The 27,811-nt window shown below is 43.4% G+C and overlaps 1 protein-coding gene across 5 annotated transcripts; it reads right to left on the reverse strand.

Annotated features, from left to right (window-relative positions):
* Nucleotides 1-13,126: 13,126 nt before the first annotated feature.
* On the reverse strand, nt 13,127-24,107 carry LOC118218372 (disks large-associated protein 5-like). Of its 5 annotated transcripts, XM_035401009.1 has the most exons (21): nt 23,359-23,428; nt 22,747-22,990; nt 21,740-21,924; nt 20,953-21,012; nt 20,728-20,767; nt 20,378-20,467; nt 19,950-20,036; nt 19,702-19,785; nt 19,445-19,482; nt 18,965-19,218; nt 18,527-18,661; nt 18,063-18,151; nt 17,529-17,689; nt 17,147-17,245; nt 16,596-16,830; nt 15,749-16,357; nt 15,487-15,628; nt 15,091-15,148; nt 14,347-14,536; nt 14,108-14,166; nt 13,127-13,645 (listed from the first exon to the last, which is right to left on the reverse strand). In XM_035401009.1, exons 1-21 carry the CDS (start codon nt 23,377-23,379, stop codon nt 13,538-13,540), a joined length of 2,988 nt encoding a protein of 995 aa, XP_035256900.1. In that variant the 5' UTR covers nt 23,380-23,428; the 3' UTR covers nt 13,127-13,537. The 5 variants fall into 5 exon arrangements, with proteins under 5 accessions (XP_035256900.1, XP_035256893.1, XP_035256878.1 ...); XM_035401002.1 differs by lacking the exon at nt 23,359-23,428 and adding an exon at nt 23,964-24,107 and having other exon boundaries at nt 15,487-16,357; XM_035400987.1 differs by having other exon boundaries at nt 15,487-16,357; nt 19,702-19,782; nt 23,359-23,426.
* Between the last annotated feature and the right edge of the window lie 3,704 nt (nt 24,108-27,811).

Consider the following 27,811-nt stretch of genomic DNA (forward strand, 5'->3'; position numbering starts at 1 on the left):
TTTAACTAGTTAAAATGCCAATTCTTGATATCGGAAATTCTATTTTAACTAGTCAGATTTAAAACGTTTTTCTCATTAATTTCAATGGGAGTTGGAATTTGACCTAGTTAAAATGCCAATTTCTGATATCAGAAAATCAATTACTGATATCAACAATATAATTTCAACTAGTAGTTAGAATTGGAATTTTTGATATAAATAATAGAATTTTAACTAGTTTTAATTAGAATGTCCAATTTTAACTAGTTAAATTACAATTCTTGATATCAAGAATTCCCATTTTAACTAGTTAAAATTCAATTCTTGATATCAAAAATGAAAAGTCCCATTGAAATGAATGGGGAAAACGCTTGAATTATAACTAGTTACAACTGAATTTCTGATATCAAGAACTGCATTCTAACTAGTTAGAATTGTATTTGTGATATCCTCTAGAAAAGCTAAAACGGCTTGCCATACATGACAATGCTCTAATTAGAGCAAGCTACCTAGTAGCTGGCTAATGCTAGCTAGCGATCAATGTTACAGCTGGTTAGTGCAATTACGATGAACAACAAATAATATTTTCACTTAACTAAAAAAAAAATGCATATAAATTTGTGTCTTCGTGTCTGTGTCCACTGGAAAATCCCTCTAAATACTTATTTTGGGGCAAGATTTTCTCGAGAGCTTTTTGTCCCAATGTAACTTTTCATTTTCTCCTTTTTCTCTGAAAACAATTTAATTACTCTCCCCAGGAATCCCCCATACATATTTTAAAATAACTATTCATATATGGCATATATGTGCATACACACACACATATATATGTGTGTGTGTGTGTGTGTATTTGTATTGAGCCATATATGATATTGTGCATATATTGTGCATACACACACACATATATATATATATATATATATATATATATATGTGTGTGTGTGTGTGTGTGTGTGTGTATGCACACACACACAAATATATAGATCACTTTCCAGTGACAAAAATGAGATCAACTTGCCTCAAAGATGTTCCCCACAGGCTTCTGTTTTGTCACTTTTACTGCCTTGGGCCTGGAGGTTTCCTGTGTTCGTTGCCACAAAGCCCCTGTTAAAACTCCACCACTGAGTAAAGGGCAAGAGTGATGTGACTCATTTATCTTCCTGTTAATAAAACATGTTAAACTCATTCACAGATGCCTTTGTTTTATTGGGTTAAACATAGAAACAAAGGACTTAATGTGTACCAGGAAGCCATCAACAGACATCAACGTAGATTAAAATGAAATGAAGGGTCAAATTAATTTAAAGCCAGCACATACACACATTACATTTTATTTGGCAGATGCTTTTATTCAAAGCAACGTACAATAAATGCATAGCAAAGGTCATTGGAACAATTACAAGACACGGGTCCTATAAGGTATAATGCTCATTTTGTAACAGTTATTCATAGCCATGAACACATTAAGTCCATTTCACACAGTAAACGTTATTCTCTGACCTAGCCTATGCTAAGTCAAACCAGGAGGCATGGCAAGCTACAACATCAAGATAATGATACAAAGTACAATATAAGTGCTGCGTGGAGGTACATGTAACAAGAAAGTGGCACAGGAGCTAGATGTGTGAAAGTGCTACAGGAACAAAGTACACACATTTAAGTGATAAAAATGATCCCAGATTGGGAGTGCCCTGCAGAGTGATGATAGTTAGTTAGTCCAGGTATAGTCTGAGGAGATGAGTCACAGCAGAAGATGGGCAATGGCTCTCCTGCACAGACACGCACACACGCACACACGCACACACACAGTACGTGCGGATAGAACATCTTGTATCCTCCACCAAGGCTTTTTTATTTTTTATTTCTTTCTTTCTTTTTTTTGCAGCAAGCCACATGTAAACTCCATTACCAAGCAAAAAGTAATATTTCACGATAAGGAAATAACCCAGTAGATACAGCTGGTGCTATGACATGATAAATGGTGTAATAATTGCGCTGCTGCTGCTGCTGCTGCTGTTTCATAGTGTTTCCATGGCCCACAGCACAGAGGTTGTTGCTCATTATGGTTGCATTTCTATATTTTCTTTCCAGCATCTCAGGGCAAGTCATGAAACATGATAGCCATTGATACATCTTTCTGTTGTAGGATCTAGCATCTGTATGGCATGTCCTGCTTATTGTTATTATTATTATTATCGTTGTTGTTTTTGGTTGCTTGCTGTAGACATAATTTGTATAAAACTAATGGATATTTTCTTTTGGTACAACAATTGTTAAAAGTGCTAGTTTGTGAAGGCTGTGTTGTGCTTAAAATAGCTCATTTCAGACTCAGAGGAGAAAAGGGGAAGCAATCTTGAATTAGGCCAGAAACATTTAATGTGAAAGAGACAACAGAAAGAACGAAAGTAACTGGAACAGGGGTGTGGGTGCAGAACATTAAGCAGTCTAACATATCAGTACTTTACATCGCACTGCGAAATGTAGTGCGTTTGTGATGAGAGTAAAAATGCTGAAAGATGTGCACAAAAAAACTGTAGATTTCAAAGTTGAAAAGTGATCATACAATCAATGTTATCTAATCGTCCATAGACATGGGGCCTATCAAAGATCCACCAGCGGAACAGAAACTTGCATGAACATCTCTCATGGTATTGGGTATTGAGGAACTGAGTATAGGATTACATCCTGGTTCTAGGAATCAATAAATCATCTGAAATGGAACATTCTGAGATGGTGCCAGGTACTGTATGTGTGGTATGATTCTGCAGTTCTATTGGTTGTAGGTAGCTTGTTCCACCACCAGGGGGCTCAATGAGGAGAGTAGGTGAGGTCTCCATACTGCACAGCCATAGCTGGAGAGCAGGCTAAGGGTCATGTGTAGACTTTTTGGGGGGCATATGCTCAAAATAAAAAAGGCACCTGTGGCACACTGCACTACATAAAATAGCTGCAGCCAAAAGGGTACTTCTGCTGCCTCAGGACAGGGGGCATATGCTTCAGCGTATGTTGGCATCTAGCTGTGCGCGTGCCAGAAAAGTCTGTGGTAGCATTCCCCTGGTTCTGCACTGCTCACGCACCCTGGTCCAGCCAATCACACGTGCGCCAACTCATTAACCCGCGGAAAAGCAACAACTGCTGCGTCGTTCAGAATGCACCTGCACCACTCTTGCCAATGGCCGTCCCTGTACAACTGCGATTCGTAAAGAGGACTTGCGTCCGTACCTGGCAAGCCCACCCTTTGTTCTTGTTCGCACTTTGCGCTGTTGTGTTGAAGATCAGGGGCAAGCTCTGGGTCCGGGTACGATTGGCCTATCCATCAAACGGTGACCACGTGACTGCCCTGCGTGGGCTGTAACGATCCAGCTCGTCTGAAGCACTGCAGCTGGAAGCGTGAACACAGCCACAAAGTTAACGATGGCGTCAGTGTCCTTGTGACATGTGGTGACTCATACTCTTGCATACTGTGGCTTCTTGATGCCAAGTTGCGTTCAGCTTGTTTTGGTGTCAAGCAGGCTATAAATTCCTGGCTATCGAACACCGCTGTCACAGCGGGAAACCTTCGAAATGTTTATGGTATAAAGTTGCTGTATTGATGAAGCTGGCCATACTGGCTGATGTGTTTCTTTTCTTTCTTGCTTTAGAACCAGTGTTGTTCTTTCGTTCTTTGTAATTACCTTTGTTGTTTATATCCACATTTGGAATACCCAACTCTAACTCTAAGCATGTCTCATCACTGCAACATCCTCTATCAACTTGGAAGGGCACTAGCACACACGCATACGTGCGCGCACACACGCACACGCACACACACACACACACACACAATGAAATGCATGCAGGCAGCAGGGACCCGTTCTCTCTGTACAGTCCACTAGGCGGGTTGCCACTGCCCGATTACCTTACCCAGGTATTTCAGACAGGTAGAAGGAGCCCACATGACCAGAGGAGAAGAGGAGTCTCTGTGGTGCGGAGAGAACCCTGCCAACTGGAAACCCAGTGATACTGGGTCATAAGAATTTCCATTTTGAGCACTTCTGCTTTTAAGATCAGATGTTGCGCCAAGCCCAGGCATTGTTGGAAATACTGAATGAAGTCAGATCAGCACCGTTTTCATTATTTTTTAGATTCAAACCACTTTCCATTAAAATGGACGAAAGTTGTCAATTAAAATCCGTAGTGTTTGAGCTGGTTATAGTCATTGGGTAACTAAACTCTGTGCAAAATTATTTGAATGAAAAAGGAAAGGGAAAAATTAGCAATAAAAACACAGGGCAGAATAAAGGAATGGATTATAAGCCAAATTAAAAGGGAATGTTTTGAGCTGCATTTTACCAATTGCCAACTGAGTCTTCTGTTCTAATGTTTTGTGGGAGAGTGTTTCAGAGTTTTGGCTGAAGTAGCAGAAGGCATTCAACCCCTTTTTGTGTTTAACCACAGGTGCGCTGAGTAGGCCAGTTGTATCTAAATGTTCAAGTCAGCACATAAAATGACAGATAAGCTTGTATATAAAAGGGTGCTAAACCATTATTATCTTTATAGACAAGTAACAAAGGCTTTAAAATGAATTCTAAAATAAACTGGAGGCCAATTTAAAGCAGCAATTAAGGTTGTAATATGGTTTATTGTCCTGGTTTTTGCTAAAATTCTAGCAGCAGTGTTCTGAATAACTTCTATCAATAGATTTCTTGGGCGGACCAGGAAATAGTCCAGACAGCTAGAAATAAAATAATGTAGTAATTTTTTTGGCATCTTGCTGAGTTAAAAAGGGTCTTGGCCACCTTGTCTATGTGTGATTTAAAATTGAGGTCGGCATCTAAAATATAACTCCCAGGTTTCTGACTTCAGATTTTGTCTGTAGAGGCTTGTAACATAATGTTAGTCTGATAAGTTACATTCATTCCCAATACCACAATGTCTGGTTGAAATCAGAGGCAGACGGACTGTGTTGCACCTGTTCATTGGTGCCAGTGCAGCAGTCAGAAGGCCGGGGTGGCAGCATGTCATCCATCCCTCCATCCCTCCATCAGTCCCTTTCCTCCAGCTCACGACCTCTAGGCTGTGGCCTGCAAAGAAAAAGCGAAGCAGCTGCTTAATCCTTTATGGTGCGAGATCACAGATATGTGATTAGAAAGTTCGCAACTGAACATTCTGATGCTGATGTAACAGTCGCTACAGACAATTGAAAGCAAGTTTTGGAACACTGATGCAAGAAAAAAAACATTACAAAAACACCTACTCTTCAAAGGGTTAATATTACTTGTTTCACAGGCATACATGTTCCTGTCTGTGCTCTTCCAAAACTGATAGAGTGTTGCAATGAGCACAGCTGGTGAATATTACTGGGGATTCAAAATTTGGAAGAAAACTGCATACTATTGTAGGAAGAAGTGATGTAAGTTGGGTGTGTATCCCTTATACTTATGTTGATAGTATTACTTATGTTCAGTTATTTTATATGGTCTATTCCCTGTAATAGTTCTGACATTACAGATGCATAAGGACAATAAGTCATTTCTTATTATGAAATTAGAAATGCAATCAAAAAAATGTGACCTTTTTCTGATATCTTACTTTGGGACTTTTGGAAAAAATCATAACACAATATAGTAGGCTATCATCTACACATTTCCTTGATCCTTGCACAACAAAAAATCTACCATAGCCCCTGGCTGATAATTCATACCACAAATGAGTGAGGAATTTTTGCATTTTAAAAGTTCCCACATCACAAGCGTCTCAGGGACGATACGCGAGAGTTTGTCCTAAACAGGAGTCGCTCTTCTCTAGAGTTCTTTCATTTCCTGACCACTCTTTCATTTCCTGACCAAAAAGGCCGGCCTGCACTCTGTTCATACTTCACGTCTTATTCAGACAGGAGACAAAGCTGAAAAAGTAACAGATAGAGAACAGACCCGAGAAGATGCCGAGGCTGGAATTGAACCCCACTGTCCCGCGGGGCAAGGCTACAGAGACATCCTCCCTCCGGACAGTGCCACACACCTTGCCTGCTTGCTGCTTCACAACAGAAAAGCAAGCCAGTATGTCTACAGCCAGTAAATCAACAAGGTTTTTTCACACCGGTGACAGTGGCAAGAGTATCACTGTGTCATGTTCCCTGTTGAATGAGATGGATAACCTCATCCGTCCAAGTGCTGATCAGGACAGGAGATACAACCTTAAACTTTTGTGAAAGGAAATTAAACTACATTGGCACTGAATCACACTATCGGAAGACTGGAAAGTAGGACACAGCCCACATGGCTGGCAAATCAAAAATTTTAAAAATCATTTTCTGGTTTGGACAACATCAAATTAACCCCTTAAGTAACACTGGCCCATATGCGGGTTTATTTGATTACATTGTCTTTTTTAACGGTGAAATTTTCAATCAATACTGACCATGTACAGAGTCAATTTATCAGTTAATCAACACTAATACACAGTTCTTTGGATAACTATATAAAAAACAATGCTGTGTTCCAGAACATGAAGGAATGGTGCAATCAACCTGAAACACAAACAGGCCAGATTCCCTAAAGGTAACCACTTAATCTATCAGGGATGGGGACAGACAAAAACAATCACTCCAAAGAGAAACATTGAGGGCTACAATATTTTCAGGGCTTAACAAAGCCTCAGAATATACTCAATTTTCTTATTGTCTTCGGAAAATGCATAGGTGCCCATTCAATTTCTATGTAGAGAATGAGAATGCACTTCCTTAACCAGAGGTTCTTGGTCTGGTGCAGTGTGTATTTTGGTGACGACTTGGTCTTTCTTTGACAGGGCATCGCCTGACTCGAACACACACAGTAAGCACATTCTATTCTTAACTTTTATTCTTCTTCCTTCTTCCCCTAATCTTGTTACATCTTATGAAACAACACTGGAAGAGAGGGAGTCTCCATATATTTGCAAACAAAAATGTATCCAACATTCCTATTTATTTACTCACCATTCATGTCAGGTTTTTAATAATTACTATTATTATTTTTAGAATAGAGAAGTTCTCAGTGAAAAATATTGTTTTGTTTTTTTAATCCGTCAATCAAACATACTGTATTTTAAATGACACATATAAAAAATACTTTAAGCTGATTGATGGTTCCCAGCTAATCAAAAATAAATATGAAAATCATGCTTCCTCCAAGGGGCTTATATGTGAGTGTAAGGATGGTAGAGACAAACTTAATTAGACACAGCACTGCTCCACCATAGATTAGGATATGCCCGCAGAAGCACAATGAGGTCAATGTGGGGAAAAATAAAAAATAAAATGGCCTGTCAGTATTAATGCACTAACTCAGGCAATTCAGGTTATAAAACATAATAACTGCAGTTCCTCATTTTGACACTGCTTGGAGAATGCAGCTACTGTAATTTCGGTTGGCATGTTATGCTTTTGTTTAGTGTGAGATAAGGTAGCTAGTGCTACCAAGTGGAAAAATTCAACTGACTGTAAATGGCCAAAAATTCTAAACATGCAAGCTGTGCATGCCCAGCTTGTCCCTCACAGCTGTATGAAGACATCTTATCAATGTCAGCCAGTGTTGCCTTTCACAGGAAAGCACTACACTATACTGTTTTATATCTGCAGTGAGAATGACAAAAGACATGTCAAAATGGGGATGATTTAGTAGTGAAAATAGCTTATTGGATATAAGAGGGGTCGTCATGCAGATGAATGACTCCCACACAAAGTTATGCTTTCACACTCAACAGAACTTAATTATTGCCGTCACCTAGCCTGAAAAATGCCTAGAGAGAATGTGATCTTCAGTTGCTCTCACAAATAAAATACAACAGCATTTTCAAAATGGAATTTTACCAATTGAAAATCATTAAAGGGTAAGAATAACTCATTAAGAGTATCCTGTGTCCATTCCAATTGCTGGAGCTATTATAAGCCTTACCTGGCCTTTTGCTAAATACCTGAACACTGTATGACTAATTAAGCATTTCTTGCAAATCTACCAGCAGCCGATAGCTTGATTGTCATGATGTAGCCTGTTTCTCAACTAGTAACCACCAAACAATTTAGGAACTATTGAAAATCACCACAAAAAATGTACTTTTTGGAAAGTTATTTCAGCCAATTAAATTACTCAATGTAGGGTAAAGCAAAGTGAAATAGCTTGGCAGAACCGTCACATGTAATATTAGGCTGAAACTTCCAAATTACAAATGTATCTGGTTACAAATACTGACATTTTAAGCAACAGAATGCATTCATATGAATATAAAATGACCTGGAAGGCCATCTGGTTTGGTAAATGAAACTGTCTTTCGTACATCTGATGCCACATACATTATGAAAGCAGTGAGGCAGAGGGTGTCACAGATGAACACCAGGCCAAGAGCTCAGACTGTGCCAGCATTAAAACACACAGTTACAAGCACCAGGGTTTCCGCCAGTGTATTGCAAGACCGGCGGCCCGCAGGGCCTAAGCCCAGTTTTTTTTAAATGTATTTTTAAGATGTTTTTTGAACTACAGGTACAGTGGGGCGGCTCGGTTGAAAAGCTCACCATCTGTTGGTTAAAACGTGAACGCACTGTAGGAAAGCAGGTCTGAGATCAGTGTTCTTTACCCTCATTGTGCATAGAGTGACGTTCAACACTTGACGCTTCCAACTAACACAAGCTAACGTTACCTAGCAAGCCACCATTGGGATGGCAGGTATGCCATCCCGCCAAGTTACGCCTTGGCGGGAGCATGCCCCATTTCTTATTTATTAGGCTAACTAACCTCGTTACAAACTGCGTTATCACTTCATCTCGTCGGTAAGTAGGCTACATTCTTCTTATATTAACTTAAGCAGTGTGTAGGTAACGTTAAAACAGTAGCATGAATGTAACGTTCGATATATTGACTTGTTTACATTTTGGACAGATGTGGCTACATAGTAAATCCATCGTTTCCATTGCAGCACTTTCGACACAAGTAATAACGGAAAAATCCCGTTTTAACGTAAAAATGTGTTAACAGCGGCAAAATTTGGCTATATTTAGAAATACCATTTTTGGGGAAAAAACGCTACGGTCAAGGGTCAGGCACTCTTCACGATAAGAAGAAATTTCAGGATTTTTTCGATATTGCTTGTGTCTAAAGTGCTGCTACGGAAACGACGATTGATTTACTGAGGAGCCACATCTGTCCAAAATGTAAACAAGTCAGCCAGTTTTCACGGTTGGGAAAAAATTTTATGACAACGTGGTCATGTTGCTAACTTAGCTAGCTAGCCAAACAGTCAGTAACACAGATATTTACTTTGTGCCATTTAGGGATAATGTCAAGGAGGAAAGTTAGCCTACTGTAAAAGCCAAAAAACCTTAGGCAGTTTTTTAAATGTTTAAATGTGCCCAGCATTCCAAGGCTTGTTGTAAGATTCAGTAGCCAATCAGGACTTGAATACAAGTTTTTTGTAGAGTGTAAAAACCTTGAAATTATTTATTTTAGTTTAATTTCTTTTGTTGTTGTTGAAATGTGCCCAGCATTCCAAGGCTGTAAGAATCAGTAGCCAATCAGGACTTTTTTTCAGGTTTTTTGTAGAGTGCAAAAACTTTATTATTTATTTAAATTTAATTTAAGTTCTTTTGTTGTTGTTGAAACTACAACATTCCAAGACTGTACATTGTTGTCAGATTCTTTGTAAGACTCTGCTATGCTGTAAATAGTTGTTGATTTTTTTAAACGTGTGTTGAATAAATGACTTATTTATAGCAACATTCACATTACATAGTCATGTTTTCAAATCTCCAGTCAGCTTTTAGCACTGACTTAATGTAGGGCCCTATGGAATTAGTGTTATAGCTTTTTTAAATTCTCAATTCCGCAATTGCGTCCGTGATTCTGTTATCACAGAAGCTATAGGGCCCTACCTTAATGCTGCCATCAGTCTGTCGCTGGCCCGTGCCGGGCCCCCATCAAAAAAGGCACTTGGCCGCCGGCCCGCGCCGGGCCGCAGGGCCCTGTCAAAAGATAGGCTACTTGTCACCGGGCCTAACAACTTTTCTGGGGGAAACCCTGAGCACCTTATTTCTTGTGTGAAACAGTTAACTATCTTCAAATGTGAGTGTCTTTTTTTTTTTTTTTAATTGTTCAAACTTTGAATCTCAGCTCAATGGCAGCACATAGGCATATACCCATAACTTACCAGGAAAAACCTTGTTTTTTTTCCAAAGCTGATTTAAAATGCAGACAGTCAGTCAACTAGCGGTGTCGTCAGCTGACACTTACCATTTGAAAAATTATGAACGCGTGCTAATGTTCTGAACATTAAGAGCTCGTTAAGTTAATGTTTGTCGGTAGGCCGCTAGTCTACATCTACCGCTTTGTACTTAACACTGCAGTTAAAGGTGCAACCACTAAAACAAGCTTAGTTTTAATAGTCTTCTGTTCACTCTGCAAGTGCTCAACTCCATACAAAGCCCACTTAACTTTCCATTGCCAGTAACTTTGGAGACAGCTGCACCACTAATAAACAGTCGGTCTGCTTCCTAGCACCGCATGCTGTTTCTGCAGTAAAAGTACTGGCTATATTTAGGCCTTACTGCTGATAATTGGTAATGAAATGGCGCTGGATCATGATTATGATCTGCATCCAGCACAGGGTGGCTCAGTCCTGCTGGTTGCAGTCTGAATCACTATGCTGAGCAGAAACACAGTTTTTACGGCAGGAAACTCCTGAGGCAGACCAGCACCAAGAGAAAGATTTCCCAAGAGATGCTAAAGGAGTTAGACATTACCTGGTTGCATGCACAAAATGATAACAGCTCTCCATTTTTCTCTCAAGTTGGTTTCTTAGTCAAAAGATTTTGAGAAATATTTTCCCTCAGGCACCAATCGGCAAACACGAACCAAGATACTCATTTTATGAACACTCATTTTGGAACTCGAGTCTGTAGTCAAGTGTTCTTATCTGTGGAGAGAAATGTTGTGCATGAATGTGGAACTGTATAATGCTTTAAAAAAAAAATTTTTTCCCCCCCCAAACAAGTCAGTCAGTAATAATGCAGATCCGAAAAAGGCAAGAGAAACAGCTTGGACTCTTTCAGAAATGATCATAACTACTAATCAAAAGCAGTATTTGAAAAACAGAATTTTAAATACCTAGTTGTAGCCCCATGGACCTCTCAACCCTAGATTACACATAATGCTTTTATCAAATGAACTCACTCTGCGTATTGTGTACATGTGCTTTTGAAACAGTGCCTATTCAGACACCCCCATGCCCTTAACTTAAGGTCTGTCAGTATAGTCTTCAACTTCATGCTTTTCAGAGGTAAAATTGCTCAATCAAAATAAAGCAAATGGGCCCCAGTCTGCACTCCAAAAGAAAAACACTCACTGTGCTAAAAAAAAGCTATGCTGCCATCATGTGGAGAGATAAAGAAGTTCAGCTGCAGGTGTAATGGCAACAGAACTGAACACAAAAGCACAGAATTTTCCTAATGGAAATACTCACAGAAATACTTACACAGAAGCTCAACAGTCAGTCAATCCTGATTAATCAAAATGCCATATTAGTCACATTAATAATCAAAACAGACACAGAGTGCCAAACCAAAGAATGGTCAATGAGAAATGAATGCAAAACAAAGTTCTGAGGGAGGAGGGTCTGGGTTTGGTCATGCAGGCGTACATAAACAGGTATGCAGGCACTGTGTATAATACAGGTCACCCTCAGTCTCTCCCCTTAGCTCTCTGGTAAGACCTAATGCAGGGGTCACCAGCCCTGGCGAGCCACAAGGTCCACAGGTTTCATTATTACTCAGGACACAACTGGTTATCAAAGTAGTTAATCACAAATAACGCACCTCACCAGGTATCTTGGGTCTGAACTGGTTGCTGAAAAGCAGCACACTGTGACTCGCCAGCACTAGCGATGGTTTCCAGAGGCCTGTTCCACACGGCAGGATTAGAGAGTTAGCAGGATAACTGCACAGAGCAAAACCCAGAGGAGCTCCATTTACCTCGGCCCAAGTCCCAGATTTGGGAGGGTTCCGGCTTTTATTCAGTGCAATTATCCAGCTAACTCTGTAACGCTGGTTTGTAGAACAGGCCCCTGGTCTGTATGACATACAGGGCCACAGGGTATCTTCACATTTCTGTCATTTCCTTCAGTGAAATGCAGGGTCAGTACTGCAGCAGTGTCAAATCGTGTAAAAGCACCATCAGGGGAAGATACTTTGGAGTTTAATTTTGCGTAATAGGGAGAAGGGAGAGCAGCAAGTTTGTTCCCAATGGATCGTGTTGTTTCTGCAGAACAGCCCCTGGCACATAGTTTTTCAATCTTGCTGCTGTGACTCGCACAAGTACTAATTCTATGAACAAAAGTGCAGTCTGTTAATGCATCACATACCAAAGCACTAATGCACTGGAGTGTCCAATCGAGTCACTTTATCTACTGCTCTAGCCCACTCTTACAGTTAATATACTGCCCTTCTCAGCAAGTCGGTGTTCGCATTAAAACTGCATCTACTTCAAGGTCTCTTGTCATGCAGGTCCTTGAATTTTTCAATGACATTTAGACCTCCAGGCTGCAGGGGAGGCAGAGGAGCCACTGGAATTCTAATAAGAATAGTAGCACAAACAGTAGCAGATATTACCTGATATCACACAACGGTCTGCACAAACAAAAGGTTTGTTTGGAGAGGTTGGTAGGGAGAGAGATGCATATTCTTCCAAATTTAGACATATTTTGGCATTTAATAGACACTCTTATCCTGAGCAACCTAAATTCATACATATATATATATTTTTTTTTTTTTTTTTTTTTTAACACAAGACCTTTATTTAGCCAGGTGTTTAAAAAAACAGTTCAGGTTTACCTCTTTCAAGGGAACAACACAAGTCCCCAAGCTGGGAATCAAACTCGCAACCTCTGTCTCTCTCCTTAGGCTTCCGAATACTTGATCACTAGAACTAAAACACTTAGATTAAGTAAGGTCGCAATGGCCTTCATGCTATACCATTTCAGAACAATCATCAACAGAAGTACTGTCACACAGGGTCACACATGCATGCACACATGACCACCACAGAACAGACACAGGTTGAAGTACTTCTCAGTTGCATAAAAACTGATTCATAAACAATATTCACAGGAACTTAAAAAAATGAAAAAATCATTTGACAAGTCAAACATTGATAAAAGTATAAAACCTTTATTCACCACTTCCTTTTCTGGTCACAAAAATCTAATTACCAGGATATTGTATAATAGCTTAAGGAAGGAAATCAATTTTAAAGACCAGCTGCTCATCTCTATGCAAATACCTAAGTAATCCGAGGTAGCTGGTACACGTCAAAATCCATTACACCCACAATCTTCTCCACAAAGGATGGAGGTCACTCTTAAGACACTAATGATATATAAATAAAATTATTTTTGAGCGGATAGAAATAAGGGAAGTGTAGGCGGTGTCAGTTTGCAGTAAGCTGTCTCAAGCATCATATCCATAACTCTGAAAATGCCGGTGTGTCTGTGTGTGTCTGTGCGCATGTCTGTGTGTGTGTGTGTGTGTGTGTGTGTGTGCGTGTGTGAGAGCACATCCTCAGCGGCCACAGGGAGGGGTGAAGGTCATGAGGTCTCCCTCACACACTGACTGGCGCACTCTGTCCCGCGGCTCAGAGGTAAAGAGAAGCAGCTCTCCGTCTTCCAGCTGAGAGACAGAGACAGGCAGAGACACACAGACCAAACAAAGGAAAGAGGGGAAAAAGGGGGCAGTTACATAGCCGGTTATCATTACGATAGACCCATCTTGTAGCGATGCCTCATTCGAGTTTGACTTGTAATACAACTCTAACCTAGCCTGTGCTTGCTGATGTTCATGCTTATGTAAAACTGTTACATAATGACTATTGTGCCTCATCTGACCTGTGTTTCGTAGTAGTCCAACAACCTTCGATATGCGCTTATTGTACGTTGCTTTGGATATAAGCATCAGCCAAATAAACGTAATGTGGACTGGACAAGGCGTTTCACGCAATCAAAATAGCAGCAAATTACACGGCCTGCATTTTTACAAGCAGACAAAATTTAATTAATGGCGTAACACACAAGAATAAAATAACAGGTGCAAAATAAAGTGCAGGATTGTAAAATAGGAGAGAATAAGAATGACCTGGTGTGCCTGCGGGGAGAACGTGTGTCCGAGGGGAACCAGCTGGACTGGGGCTGGGGAGGAAGAGGAGGAGAGAGAGGACGCATCAGCACGAGCAGACCAATCACTATTCGCCAGCGCACTAGTGCATTTGCGCAGGGCTCGGACTGAGCGGCAGATTTCCATCCATTATTCAGCAGAGGCAGCGTGCGCATGCAAAGGTGTGTGTGTGTGTGTACGCGCGCTTGTGTGGCAGATACCCGCGTGCGCCAGGGAAACTCCCTCCGGCTGCCCCTCCAGCTGAGGTCCAGGACTGTCCATCTGCACGTCGGTGCACGGGGACGTTGCCAGCAGCGGCGATGCTTCCATGGCGACCGCAGCCGCCTGTGGCGAAGGGCTGCACCTCAGGGTGGGCCGTAGGTAACGCTCAAAGTCCAAACCTGGAGTGTTCTGACATCACATCACACGCGACTGGTCATACAACTGCAAGCTGCGTTCATCCAGATTAACAGTAGAACCCAAATTCAAAACTGCAAAATGTACACATTATTGATTGATTACCAATTAGTACACAATAAGCACAACATGTGGTTTATAAACAATTTGACACCTCACAATGGCAATTATTTTTGAACGATGCAAAAATAAATAAGATTTAATTTTCCCATGACATTTTTTATAAGTGCTTAAGAATCTATCTGCTGATGAGTACAACTACTACCTACTAATTAGTTAAAAACATGCTTTAAAAAATATAAATAATTTTGTTTTTAATTTAAATTTTGTTTTTTTGTTTTAACACCATTCTGCTGAGGGCAATGAGGTGAAACGTCATCAATAACTTCCCCTAATTTTACAGCCTGATAAACACTTCTCCCACAATTTAGGCCAATTCAAAAAGCAAGGGTCAAAGGTCAACCAACTCCCATGGGGCCCGCAGAGGCTGCCTCGAGAGAGACGAGCAGGAGGGAGAGAGGGGACTAGAGAGCTGCCGGCTCACTCACCTCAGCGTAGGGTGCGTCCGGAGAGACAGCCACGCAGGCCTCAGAAGAACCAGCCGGGCTGGGGAAGGAGAGGAGACTGAGTGAGACCACAACTGCAGACAGAAACACAGCTCGCCACACTGGCACAAACATGCAGGCACCAGTTTAGCTGGGAGAAACAGAGACAACAGTACTGCAGAGCTGCAGAGAGAGATTACATTACATTACAGGCATTTAGCAGACGCTCTTATCCAGAGCGACGTACAACAAGTGCATTAGTTCAAGGTGCAGAGGTGCAAAATGGGATGGGAAGTGCTGTTGAAGATGATCACATACACACACGGGACAGATACATGAGACACTGAGGACCCACGGGACCGGGACAGGGGGACGCAGGCCGGACACCCGAAGGCCTACCTGTCCATGCTGCAGGGCGCTGGTGTGTGAGGGTCCAGGGGGGCCGGGAGGCTCAGGGAGGAGGCGGAAGGGGAACGCTGTTCGGCACCGTCAGATGGGCAGGGGGAGAGGGTGAGGCTTAACCCGCAGTCTGAAGCGGGATCTGCTGTCTGACAGGGGGACAGGGTGAAGCTTAACCCACAGCCTTCACCAGGAAGCTGATCTGCTGTCTGACAGGGGGACAGGGTGAAGCTTAACCCACAGCCTTCACCAGGAAGCTGATCTGCTGTCTGACAGGGGGACAGGGTGAAGCTTAACCCACAGCCTTCACCAGGAAGCTGATCTGCTGTCTGACAGGGGGAGAGGGAGAGGCAGAGGCTGCGGTTCTGGCCCACAGCCTCAGGCGTCAGAGCCTGGAGAGATGGGAAGGGAAGAACACTGCCGTCTGCTTTGGGCTCGGCCACACCCTCCAATTGGCTGGCTGTTTGTTCCGCCTCCTCTGGGGCAAGCCTGTACTGGCTGTTGGTTTTTGCCGCACGCTCTAGGGCCTGTGATTGGCTGGAGGGCTCTAGGGCTTCTGGAGGCTGGGTGAGGGTTCCAGTACGCTCGGCCTGGCCCCCTGCAGGAGCAGCCACAGGCTGCCTGCCATCATACTCTGACTGGCCACAGGGGGCGCCAGCATGGAGAGCAGGTTTGGGAGGAGTGCACTGACCCTGAGGGAGGGGGCGAGGTGTGCAGGCAGTGGGGGTGCTGAGAGAGAGCGAGGGAAGAGGGGACGGGTGAGCGGGCACAGAGGGGCGATGCCTCGCCGGGGTGGTGAATTGTGAGGCGGGGCACGGAGAGCCAGGGAGGGAGGGTACGGCACTCCTACGAGAGGATCGTCTTGAGGCCCCTGAGAGAGAGAGAGAGCGAGAGAGAGAGAAATATCAGGCAAAGCCCAGGTTGAATTCTGCATATCGCTCAAGGGGATAGGGGCACTGGCCCACCTGGGGATCGACCCTAGATTGAGTCATAAGCCCAGTCCCATAAACGTTACGCTACACTACCGCCTGCTGTTTCCTCTGCAGCAGAGAGCGATACAGTGCAGCTGAGGAACGGAGGAAGAGGAGGCAAGGAAGAGGCAGTCCTACCAGGCACGCGGATGGGGCTCTCTACGCGGAAGAAGCCCCCGTGGAAGACCACGGTCTGGGTGGGGTCAGGCTGGGTGGCAGGAGGGGCGGAGTCAGGCTGGGTCTCCATGGGAGCCGACTCCGCCGCGCGCTTGGCTTTCATGGCTGCCTTCACCGCGGCCAGACGACTGCGGGCAGCGGCGCTGGCCCCGCCTCCGGCCCCGGCCTTCCCTGCGGCTGCAGCTGGGCGTGGCTTCTGAGGGACAGGAACAGGAAACACGTTTACACACAGACGGGAGTGGCGACAGGGACAGCAGGCTGGAGGACTCAGCCATACTCCACCAATAGGAACACTCAACATGCACATGGCCAGGTTTCAGAGCAACAGACAGAAATGATAATTAAAAACCATAATGATATTAGCGGTTAGATCCCAGACAGGACACATCGAGACTGAACTGTACTAAACATGACTCGATAACGCTTTTATTATAAACACTGATGTGATATTAAAAACACAGGCAGGTTCGTAGACTCCATGTACGAGTCACAGCACAGCTCATCTTGCTCACCTTGGTCTTTTTTGGGCGGGGTGGAGACTTGTGCTCCTCCTGCCAGCCTCTAGACTCCGCCTCTCGGAGAGCGCCAAACTTCCTGATCACGTCCTCCACCTGAGAGAGAGGGTGTGGGGAGGCATAGCACAGCCCAGTGAGCAAAGGGGTGGCAGTTAGGCAGCTGCTTGGATGTAAAAGTAAAGTAGCTTATACCATAGCGCACATTCTAATAGATCACATTATAAACACAACTACAAAAACCTGGCTAAAATTACCATACGCCATGCAGTCTTACACAGGGGCGGCAAGCACACACACGAACGCATGCGCACACAAACGCACGCATGCACAAATGCACGCGCACACGTCCCAGAGCTCAAATTGTCCCAAACGAACGCACCTGGAAGTAGACCATGTCCCAGAAGCCCTGCAGGTCGGTGCAGGTGGTGACCTTCTCCCCCCTGCCCAGCTCGCAGTCGTCCACCAGGCCCTGGAACTGGCTGAAGCGCTCCTTCATCAGCAGCCTGGCCTGGCCCACCGCAGTGCGGATCCTGTCCCGGCCTGCAGGGGGAGACAGTGAGACAGTGGGAGAGGGGACCCAGGGGAGGCACGTGGAAAGCAGCCCCTCTCTCTCTCTCCACAGGCCTCAGTGCAGGCCACCATTCTCCAACACATTTCAAAATAAAAGACCCTCCCAAATCTGCAGATGACCCCTGCACCTGTGTGAGCTGAGCTACACATTACCACACTGTTCAAATTAATCAAACACTCGTCAGTGTCAATGGAAACACTACAGCGTGTCATTTAACCATTTAATCAGAGGTGAAGGAGGTCCGAGCTCCAGCACCAAACACCCTGCCACGGCATTTAAAACGGTTAAGGCAGTTTATGCTGGTGCTGCTGGGGCGGAGGGCAGGGTGCAGTGGACACTTACTCTCCTCAGGGATGGAGGAGTCCTCAGGCCGCAGATGCCACTCCTCACACAGAGAGCTCAGCTGGGCCGTCTCACTGGCCAGCACCGACCTGAGGGCCACAGAGACGCAGGGTAAAACCCACAGCCACACGCACACTCAGAACACAGGTGGCACTGCAGTACGAGTAGGGAATTACACACGATAGCAAGGTAATTAACATGAATTACTTCAGTATGTATCAAGCTGTATAAATGGATACCATGTTTAAAAATAAAAATAAATAAATAAAAAAAATTTATTTTATTTATTTATTTTTTTTTAAAGGTGAAGTTGTGCAAGTTGCTCAGGATAAGAGCATCTGGCTAAATGCCAGTGATGAAATAGTTTTTAATGGGTAGAACTGAACTGGATTGACGGCAGGAAGAGATGGAAAGTGCTAAGGAACCGAAGATAAACTGTGCGGCCTGCCTGTGCGACGCCTCACCTGAAGTACAGCACGTTGTGCTGTGGCTCCTGGGGGGAGAGAGGAGGCGGGGGAGAGGGAGAAGAGCGAGGGGGCTCCACCTGGTCCCGGGGGGGCATGGGAGAGAAGGACAGGGCTGGAGGAACGCCAATGTAACTGAGGAAGAAGACGGGAGATTAGAACAGCGACCAGCTGGGCTGCGTTACGACTGACTACCTGTACAAATGGACTGCACACCTGTAATACACAAGTAAGCGCTGCAGTGGGGAAACTCCTAGCCTTCTGAGCTGTGACTGAAGGCAGAGATGTAGACAGACAGAAAGACTCAGAGAAACACAGGCACAGATACGTAGCACGTAGAGAACACAGCCTGCAAGAAAAACACAGGCACAGATATGTAGCAGGAAGAGAACAGCCTATAACCAAGACACTACAGCAGCACGCGCACACACACACTACCTGGGAGTGAGGAAGGCGTCGGCAGAGCGAGGGGTGAGGGGGACAAACGGGAAGGGCTTGAGGCCACACGGAGCCTGGAACACAAAACCCTGAGGGGCGAAAGAAGACCCAGCAGGCAGATTCTCCCCCTCTGTTTTCCTCTCCTCCTCCTCCTCCTCCACCTCCTGCTGCTCCTCCTTCTGTGCCTGCTCCGCTTCAGAGCAGGGGTCAGCTGGGCTGGTGTCCATCTCTTCCACCTCGGCAGGCTGGGCACACTAGGGAAATGAGCAGTGCGAAAATCAGTGGCGAGACGACATTCTGTAAAATTGAAAATTTCCCAAACTTCTCCAAAGTTCCTTCCTTTGCAAAAGCTACTTGTGTCTCGAGAGCATGCCAGGTCCGGTCACTTGCACACAGGCAAGGCTAATTTCCATTTTTTCCATTTCTCTCAAAAATAAGCCCCATTTGCACAACCCCAAACAGAAGACGGGTATTTCTCACCTTCTGCACTCTGGATTGTGCTCTTGTCGTGCTCTTGCCTGTGAAGAGAGAGAATGGAATCACGTGACCAAAGCCATCACAACTTGAGCAGAGCAGGCTTTTAAGTCATAGAAAAGGGTCATTAATTTCTGCCTGTCACAGAGCCACATGTTTATTTACCAGATATAAAATGTTAAAAGGGACAACAGCTGGTGTGTGAAAAGCGGCCTTGCTCCTGCACGTGTACATATGGTCTCGGTTAACAGCATTTGCATTACCTTGTGCAGGCTTGCCCCTGCCAATAGGAGGCGCTGCAGGCTGCTTGTTGCCAGCTCTGGTTTTCGACACATTGGCAGCTGCTTCTGGAAAGAAGGAACGATAAAACAATCTCTGCGTTACTTCAGAGAGCTACCATATCATGACATCGACCCCAAAATAAATGTCAGCGGGTAGACAGTGCTTAATGGGTCTGAATGGACCGTTTATTGTGGTGTAACTGAAGGTGTGGAGACGCCCCCTGCTCTACCTGGCGCAGGTTTTCGTGCACCCGCCAGGGAGGCCGTCTGAGACCTGCTGGCCGCTCTGCTCGTTGCGGGACGGACCGCTGCCTCCGCTGCGACACACAGAGGAAATGATTAACACAAGCGTGTGCCCTACAGGGTCGCACTGCACCTTTAAAAAAAAGTTAAACAGAGCAGGACTACTGAGGGAAGAATAGAACCAAACCATTAAAGACCACCAGCACATGAAAGTGATAAGCAGATAATAAAGACTACATGAAACCCCTGGGGGGGGAGAAAAAAAAAAAAAAAAAACAGTACTAAAGCATATAACTTGGGAATATTGTGTTACACACAGCAAATGCGGCATCAATAAATGGGCTTAGCGCAGTAAGTAAGGAGCCCTGTAGCCAGATGCCGGGTGCCCAGGCCTACACGGGGCCCTGTGCGGTACCTGGAGCTGCTTTTCCTCGGGCAGACGCGGCCGCGGACTGCGGCTTGCCGACAGCTCGGCTCAGTGGCGCTCTGATCTCAGCGGGGTCCACTACGGGGAGAAGTGACACACGGAAACAAGCTAAAAATACAAAACTCTCATTTCTGAAATGTTCAATCAACTGAAAAAAATATCGATTTTAGCATGTGCCACTTGTGTTTTCATTTTATAATTTTATGAACACTAACGTGTATTACCATGCATATTTCACACACATTACATGGGAAAAAAAAATACAAACCTTACAAATCAAAGAAGGGAAAAAATTTGAAGCTTCATATGAGAGAGTATGTTACAGAAAGCCCACCAACCTTTCCTGGATGCAGCAACAGCCGCTCTGTGCGTTGGTGGCTGATCAGGATGAGAAGATTTAACATGTCATATGGAACAATATTAAATTAGAAAAACAAGATTCATTGCAAGAAGTAGTCATAACCGTGATATTGTAAAAGTCACGAAACAGAATATGCTCAATAATTATCTGCCAAGCATGCCATTAACATGGAGATAAAGTTACAGGAAAGCAGCAGTCTAACCTTCTGGACCTGCTGCTTCATGGAGCGTGTGACTCTGCTGGACGGGGCTGGCACTGAGGTCTGAAGGGACAATGAGAGACAGTCAGACACACTCACTTGACACAGAGCCATAAGGCCACTGAGTCCACTACTCAGGCCGTCATCTACCTCTGAGGCTCAGAGGACATGCCTCAATTATGGTGAACCTCGGTCATTTTAGTCAGTTATACCACACGTGTAACACTGCAGTTAGATATGACAAAAGACAATTCAAAGAAAATGTATTAAACAAAAAAAAAACAACATTCTTTATTCTTATTTATATACAAGTGATACTGAACATCCTGCAGCAGGAAGATCCACCGTGTTCAGATTGGTCAATCATCCTGAATGCAGAACCCTATCCAAACGAAAGAGAGCAGGACCATCTGCCATGCAGCTGCATGAAAATGCCGCCAGTAACAGATTACTGAATGAGCACAGCCCTGAACATCAAAAAACGCATCTGAGTTCAGAACAATCAGAATAAATTTTTCCCGACTAAAGCGTTACCAGGCCCAACAACACCCAGTGAAATGTAGGCAACAGCCATGTGATAACCAACAGCGGAACCCAAGAAATCATACGACAACATTCTTTCACAGTTTGGATGGCCACAACAGGAAACACAATCTGTGAGCACACTCAATATGGCTAAGGCAGAACCATTCCTAAATGGAATGAGTGGCCCAAGTCTGGCCACTCTGGTTCTCACAAAAACCACATCCCACCGCTGTCATTAAACAAATCCACTCAGCTTCTGTCTCACCTTGGCCCTGATTGGTGCAGAAGAGATCTGGGGCAGTACGTTCAGGGGCTGGGGCTTATACACGCCCACCTTGAAGACCCCGCCCTTCTTCTCCTTTTCTCTTCTCGCTTTCTCTTTCTGCAGCTCCTTGGCTTCCTTATACCGTGCCAGCATCTTCTTCCTCTCCTCCACCGCTGCACTGCGGCCTGTGAGAGAAAACAGAAAACAAGCCCCATGGAAAGAGTGCACAGGAGAAACCTGCTAACAACAGGGATAACCCAGAGGTCTGCTAGAGGGTGAAGACTGAGGACAGAAGCAAACTCAGGAGCGAAGACTCGATTTTCTCCAAACTACAAGCAAAGTGGCATAGAGATGTTCGCTGGCTGAACAATGTCCATGGCCCTTCTTAACACAGATTACTGTACATGTTGCGTTTTTGGTTTTAGACAACACTGAAGATAACAACAAGAAGTCATGCAAAACTACCCACCTAAAGACTGTAAATAAAAGAACAGCCGGAGCTGGAGTCTTGATTGAGCTGTTCACCCTCATAAGATACAATGGCAAAATGCAATGCCGATTTCAGAAAAAAAGGATGTGGTCTGTAATTAATTTAACTCAATGTGACAACCTACTTTTACATGTCAAGTGAAGTTAAAAGTGAGTAGTTCCAGCTAGGCCCCTTGGTTCCAGTGAAGGCAAATCTTAATGCTACAGCATACAATCACATTCTGACGATTCTGTGCTTCCCCAAAAGTTCGGGAAGCCCCTTTCACCATGTGAATGCTCACACAGTGAGCTCCATATAGAAATCCCTGCAGCAATTCTCCAAGTATCTTTCATAAAGCCTTCCCTGAAGAGTGGAGATTGTTATAGCAGCAAATGGTGGACCAACTCCATATTAATGCCGATAATTTTGGATGAGATGTTGGATGGCAGGTGTGCAGATACTTTTGGCCATGTAGCGCATGTGCATACAATGTTAAGTTGGCAAAAAACGTAATTTAATACGGAAAGATAGAGCTCACCGCTTTTTACTTGGTTTTGCCCGGGTGCCATCCCGTCACTGGCCGCCGCTGGAAGCTTGATTACAGACTCGTCCAGGGCTGATACCTCCAGCTCGGGTAGCTGGTCCAGGCGACGGTGACGGTTCACAGCGCGGTCCCGATTCTCCTTTTGGGACTGGGATCGCCTACGGGCCATCTTCACCCGCAGCATGGAGACACTGCTGTCCCGCTGGTAGAGGTGAGAGAAGCGCGTCTCCATCCTAGGCTAGGAGCACAAACAGTTGTATTTTTTTACACCGCACTCAGGACAACATCAATGAGACAGGGTTGATTTATTATTTTCCTACCACTTTGTGTCCTAACATACGAACAAAGCATGAGAAGTCATGTCACTAGGAAGCATGACATGACTTCTACAGCGCTGCCATAAGCATACGACTTCAGACAATAATAGTTAGCTAACTAAGTTATAAAGTTTAGGTACCAATGTTATCTAGCTAGCCAAATTTAGGTTTAGGAGACATGGCAATTCAGGACGTCTCATTTTGTCTTGAGCGCACTGTCGTTAGCCAACGTTATAGGAAACCTACAAACTATTTTTTTTTTTGACATAGACAAGCAGAACATCCGTACAATTTTACAAACATGATACATTTAGCCACCGTTCGCTAAGCAACAAAGAATACACCCAAATTAGCTATCGCTAGCTGCTCTGTGTTAACATAAACATTCGCTTGTTAGCTAAAGGTAGCTAACCTTGTTCCAAGATACCAGATTTATTATGATGGGGAAGAACACACGTGACGCGTGTCAAACATATCGGACAAGTATCGTTAACGTTAGGTAAATTATGTTAGCTAATCCCCGAATTAGCCAATTATTTGACCAAGACTGTGAATTTCCATTAATCTAGCAAATGACGTTCAAATTTACGAGATGGGTAGCTAGTTAATGCTACCAAAACTAGGTAAACGTTGCGAATATTTCTGCTAAATATTAACGTTTTCTAACTAAAATATCAATTCCTTAAATTTACTACCGTCTACTGAAAAGTAGCTCTAGACTCCAACAAAACTAAATGTTAGCAATGCTTTACTAAAATCCACCTAATTTAGACTAGACTATCGCAATACTTGGCGTAGAAAAAAGGTAGATTAACACAGCTCCTAAAGTTAGCAGAGTACTCTGTCCTGAGTACTTAGGCCGACAGCCTAATTTGAAATTGAAAAATAACTTACCCGTGGTAATTTGCTCGCTAAGTATTGTAGACTCTATATAATTTAGACAGCTATTAGACTAACAAACTGGCTAGCTACGACAACGAACTGAAATATGATAGCTATTCAGCATAATGGCGGGTGTAGTTTTGAAAAACTTTCTGCTGTGTACTGATTGGTCTTTTCTCTATTTTCAGTCATGACGTTGTACGGGGGCCGCGATTGACCAATGAAATGGTTCAATGATAGACTAATGAAATTGCTCAGACACAAACGGATAGGCACTTAAACAAGAACATTAGCCACTTTTCCACTGTAGGGCCGAACCGTTACCAAGGCCATTCCGTACCGTTCCGCGCTGCTCACTCGTGGGAACGGTTACGGGTTCTGTTTCCACGGTGGGGCTGCTAAAACCAGGACTAGGAAGTATCTAGTGAGGACAGCAAGTGACGCGGTGGATCAGCGATCAGCGGCGTCCTGTTGTGAATGTAATATGTGCCAGTTGTTGTCGTCGCTCCCCATACTGTTTTGTTTTTGTTATGTTATGTTTCGTTGGCTGATGAAACGGACGAGGATTCTGTGTATTTTGGTCTGTTTTTGGTTTTTCTTTTTAGCGTATCCTCCACTGACCATCACTGTTGCATGCATTCAAAAAACTACTAACTAACGCTTACATTACAGTGTGAAATATCCACATTATATAATACCACTAACCTATTTAAAGACTCTCAATCCAAAAATAACGTGTATAACCGAAATATTTTGAGCAGTAATACTTACATAAATTTTCGGTTACACTGACCTATAAAACGCTATTCCAAAAGCAAAATTAGACATGTTATAGGCCTACATCGTTAGAAAGCTTATAAGCTTTATACTCTCACCTACTGAATAAATGAATTGTCAATCAAGCCAGACTGTACTAAAAACGGCAACAACGCCGTAAACGATATGTGGTGGTATTATGCACAGCCATTTTGAATGTACCCAGGCATCAGAAATGCGCGAAATATATTTCATAAACGGATTGTCCAAGACAATATATGACCACTCGGTCTCAAAAGGGACATCTCTACGCGTAAACCCAATGGTAAGGTTATGTAGCCTATTTATTCAATATTTAGTCCCAGATATTGACTGTAGAATGACATGGTATCATTCCGTTTATTTCGTTATTCAGTGAGCAGCGTTTTCACTGCTGTATATCTTATGGCTATTGTCGGGTTTATCTTGTTGCTAAGACGGAATACGATTTTTTTGGAATACGATACGAGTGTTGTAATTGTGGAGTGTCAGTCGAAGAGACTGAGGGACAAGGCTCTTAAAATCAAAAGACTTGAATCGACAAAAGTAGTTAGTTTTTTAATGAGAGAAAAAGCGCTGTGGAAGGGTATTATTAGTGGGGTCCCGTTGTCGGTAGACGCCAATTGTTTTTTGGAGTTAGAAGGAGTTTTAGGGGCAAAGCGGATGAAAAGCTATCGGGAGGGGAAGAATGTGGATCAGTACTTTTAGAATTTGAGGGAGAATTACCAGAAAGAGTCTATTTAGACTATGTTTGTTACAGGGTGAGGGAATATGAGAGGGTTCCACTGAGGTGCTATTGGTGTCAGGATTATGGACACGTGGCAGCGGTGTGTAGGAGAAAGGATCACAGGTGTAGAAGGTGTGGGAAAGATGAGTGCTCTGATGATGATTGTACGGTGTCTAAAGAACAGGCAATATGCTTTCACTGTGGGGGAAATCAGCCGAGCAAAGCAATGTGAAAGAAGGAAGAGGGAAAGTGAGGTGGAAAGAACACGAGTGCAGAATAAAATAACATATGCAGAAGCAACGAAGAGAGTGAGGGCAGAAGCGGGAACTGAGAGGAAGGAACAGAATAGAACTGGAATAGAGGGAAAATATCAAGGGAGATGTGACAAAGAAATCATGCATTTGGATAGAAGAAGGTTTATGGCTTTTATTGCGATGGTGATTAACTGTGCAAGCGAGATAGAAACAAAATTAGAGAGAATCAGGATGGTGGTGGTTGCAGCGAAATAAATTTGGGGTATAACGGATGTGAAGGGGGACAAAATACAGGGACATTTGGCGAAAGGGTTTGGAGGGAGTCAGATGCCAGGGATATAGTGAAGTGGTTCAGGTATGGGAGGGTGGGGATATTGATTTTTTTTTTTTTTTTTTTTTTTTTGAGAACTAAACACAACTGCCAGTGTACACAGTAGGTGGCGGCAATGCACTAATTTAGGTTTACCAACCGCCATTAAAATCAGAGAAAAGAAGAAGAAGATTTGAGCATGTGAATGCCGACCTTCGGACCCTGCTCCGTTTAAGGATTCTCGTTTCCTTAGGCTATACGAGAATTTTGAACATGCAGAAGTGAAAATTCTCGTATAAGGTTATGTGAAAGCCTTATAATAAAATTTTGATTATGTGAAAGCCTTATACGAGAATTTTGAGGATTTCGGATATTCACATTATTCATATAGGCTAAGATAATTTTGAGTAGGGTATGCGAATGCCGACTGTAGGACGAACCCGCCCGTATTCGGATTCTCGTATCCTTACATGAGAATTTTGACTATGCGAAAGCCTTATACGAGGATTTATACGATATTTCTTACTGTACTCTGCCTTAATTTTGAGGATTCCGGTTAGGAATATCGGATAGTCACGTTTCGCATAAGGATTTCGTAGGCTATAGTCACATGATTCGTTTAAGGAATCAGTTCGGACTCCGGTTCGGACTTTAGCATACGAACTATATTTTCCATCTTGCAAAGTCTTTGCCTCTACAAAAATAATTCAATCTGGCTGAACCAATTTTTCAATTAGATTTTGGTAACAAATATCTGTGTCACAGAGTTAATATCTTCAGACCAGCTTTTGGAGGGAAACAAAAAGAAGTTATCCTGACCACCAGCACGAACTGGAGATTCCAAAACAGACAATCCTGTACTCCCTCTTGCACCTTTATTATTATTGTTATTCATTATTGTTATAAAACTTATGTTCCTTATTCCCGCTCGCCGTATTCTTTAAATAAAAAAAAAACTCTAATATATTGTCACGCCAGAGTGACAGAAGTACTGAGCTGAAGACGGGTAATTTGATGGTGAACGGGAAAAAAAGTCAAACATGTATTAGCTGACAATACATTACTTTTACATACTGACAACATAATTTATATTTGAGGACATTACACAAATGTGAAAAAATTGAAGATTTATTCAGTTTCTTAAGCAAAGTAATGAAACAAAACATTTAAGTCAGTCATTTAGAGACAAACCATGACATGTAACACCTTACACAAAACTGTGCCATTACATGTATATTCAGTGACTGTTCCTCCTGTGACTTTCTTTCCGTGACTTTTTTTTTCCTGGATTCATCTGATCTTCCGGAAAAGCAAGCAAAGAGCACTGACAGAAAAACCGCAGGTTTTTATTTATTATTTTGTCATCTTTTTTAACCTATTGGAAGAACCATCTTTGGAGGCTTAAAATAATCACCAGTGCGATCATTGTTTTCCTTAGAAAAACACAAATGCAGAAATTCCAACAAGCCTGGACAAAGCATATATTCTTTCTGTAGCCAGAGTTCTGTTCCATTGCAGTTCTTCTCTGCGCACATGCCCTTCCCCAGTTCAGCTCAGGCTCACAGGTGTGTTCACTGTCACAGGTAACTCCGCCGGCTCCGTTGGGCATGCCTGCTCAACCGCTCGTTTAGTCTTCGACAAGTCTCAGCTTCTGGTCTCAGTCTAAAAAACTGTATCCGAAGATTTTGGAGCATATTTCTCAGACCGTATAATACTACTTCTCCTCCCACAGCCAACAGCATATTCTTTTACTCCCCTTTCTTCTTTCACAGAA

This window comes from Anguilla anguilla, chromosome 2 (assembly GCF_013347855.1).
Source record: "Anguilla anguilla isolate fAngAng1 chromosome 2, fAngAng1.pri, whole genome shotgun sequence".
Lineage (NCBI taxonomy): Eukaryota > Metazoa > Chordata > Actinopteri > Anguilliformes > Anguillidae > Anguilla > Anguilla anguilla.

Excerpts from the sequence above, each read along its gene's own strand:
- LOC118218372 (XM_035400980.1), bottom strand. The coding sequence starts at position 23,379 with ATGTATCATGTTTGTAAAATT. Across the intron at positions 19,786-19,949 it reads TGCACGAAAACCTGCGCCAG|AAGCAGCTGCCAATGTGTCG; the intron begins GTAGAGCAGGGG and ends CCTTCTTTCCAG. Across the intron at positions 14,167-14,346 it reads AGTTTCCCTGGCGCACGCGG|CCCCAGCCCCAGTCCAGCTG; the intron begins GTATCTGCCACA and ends CCTCCTCTTCCT.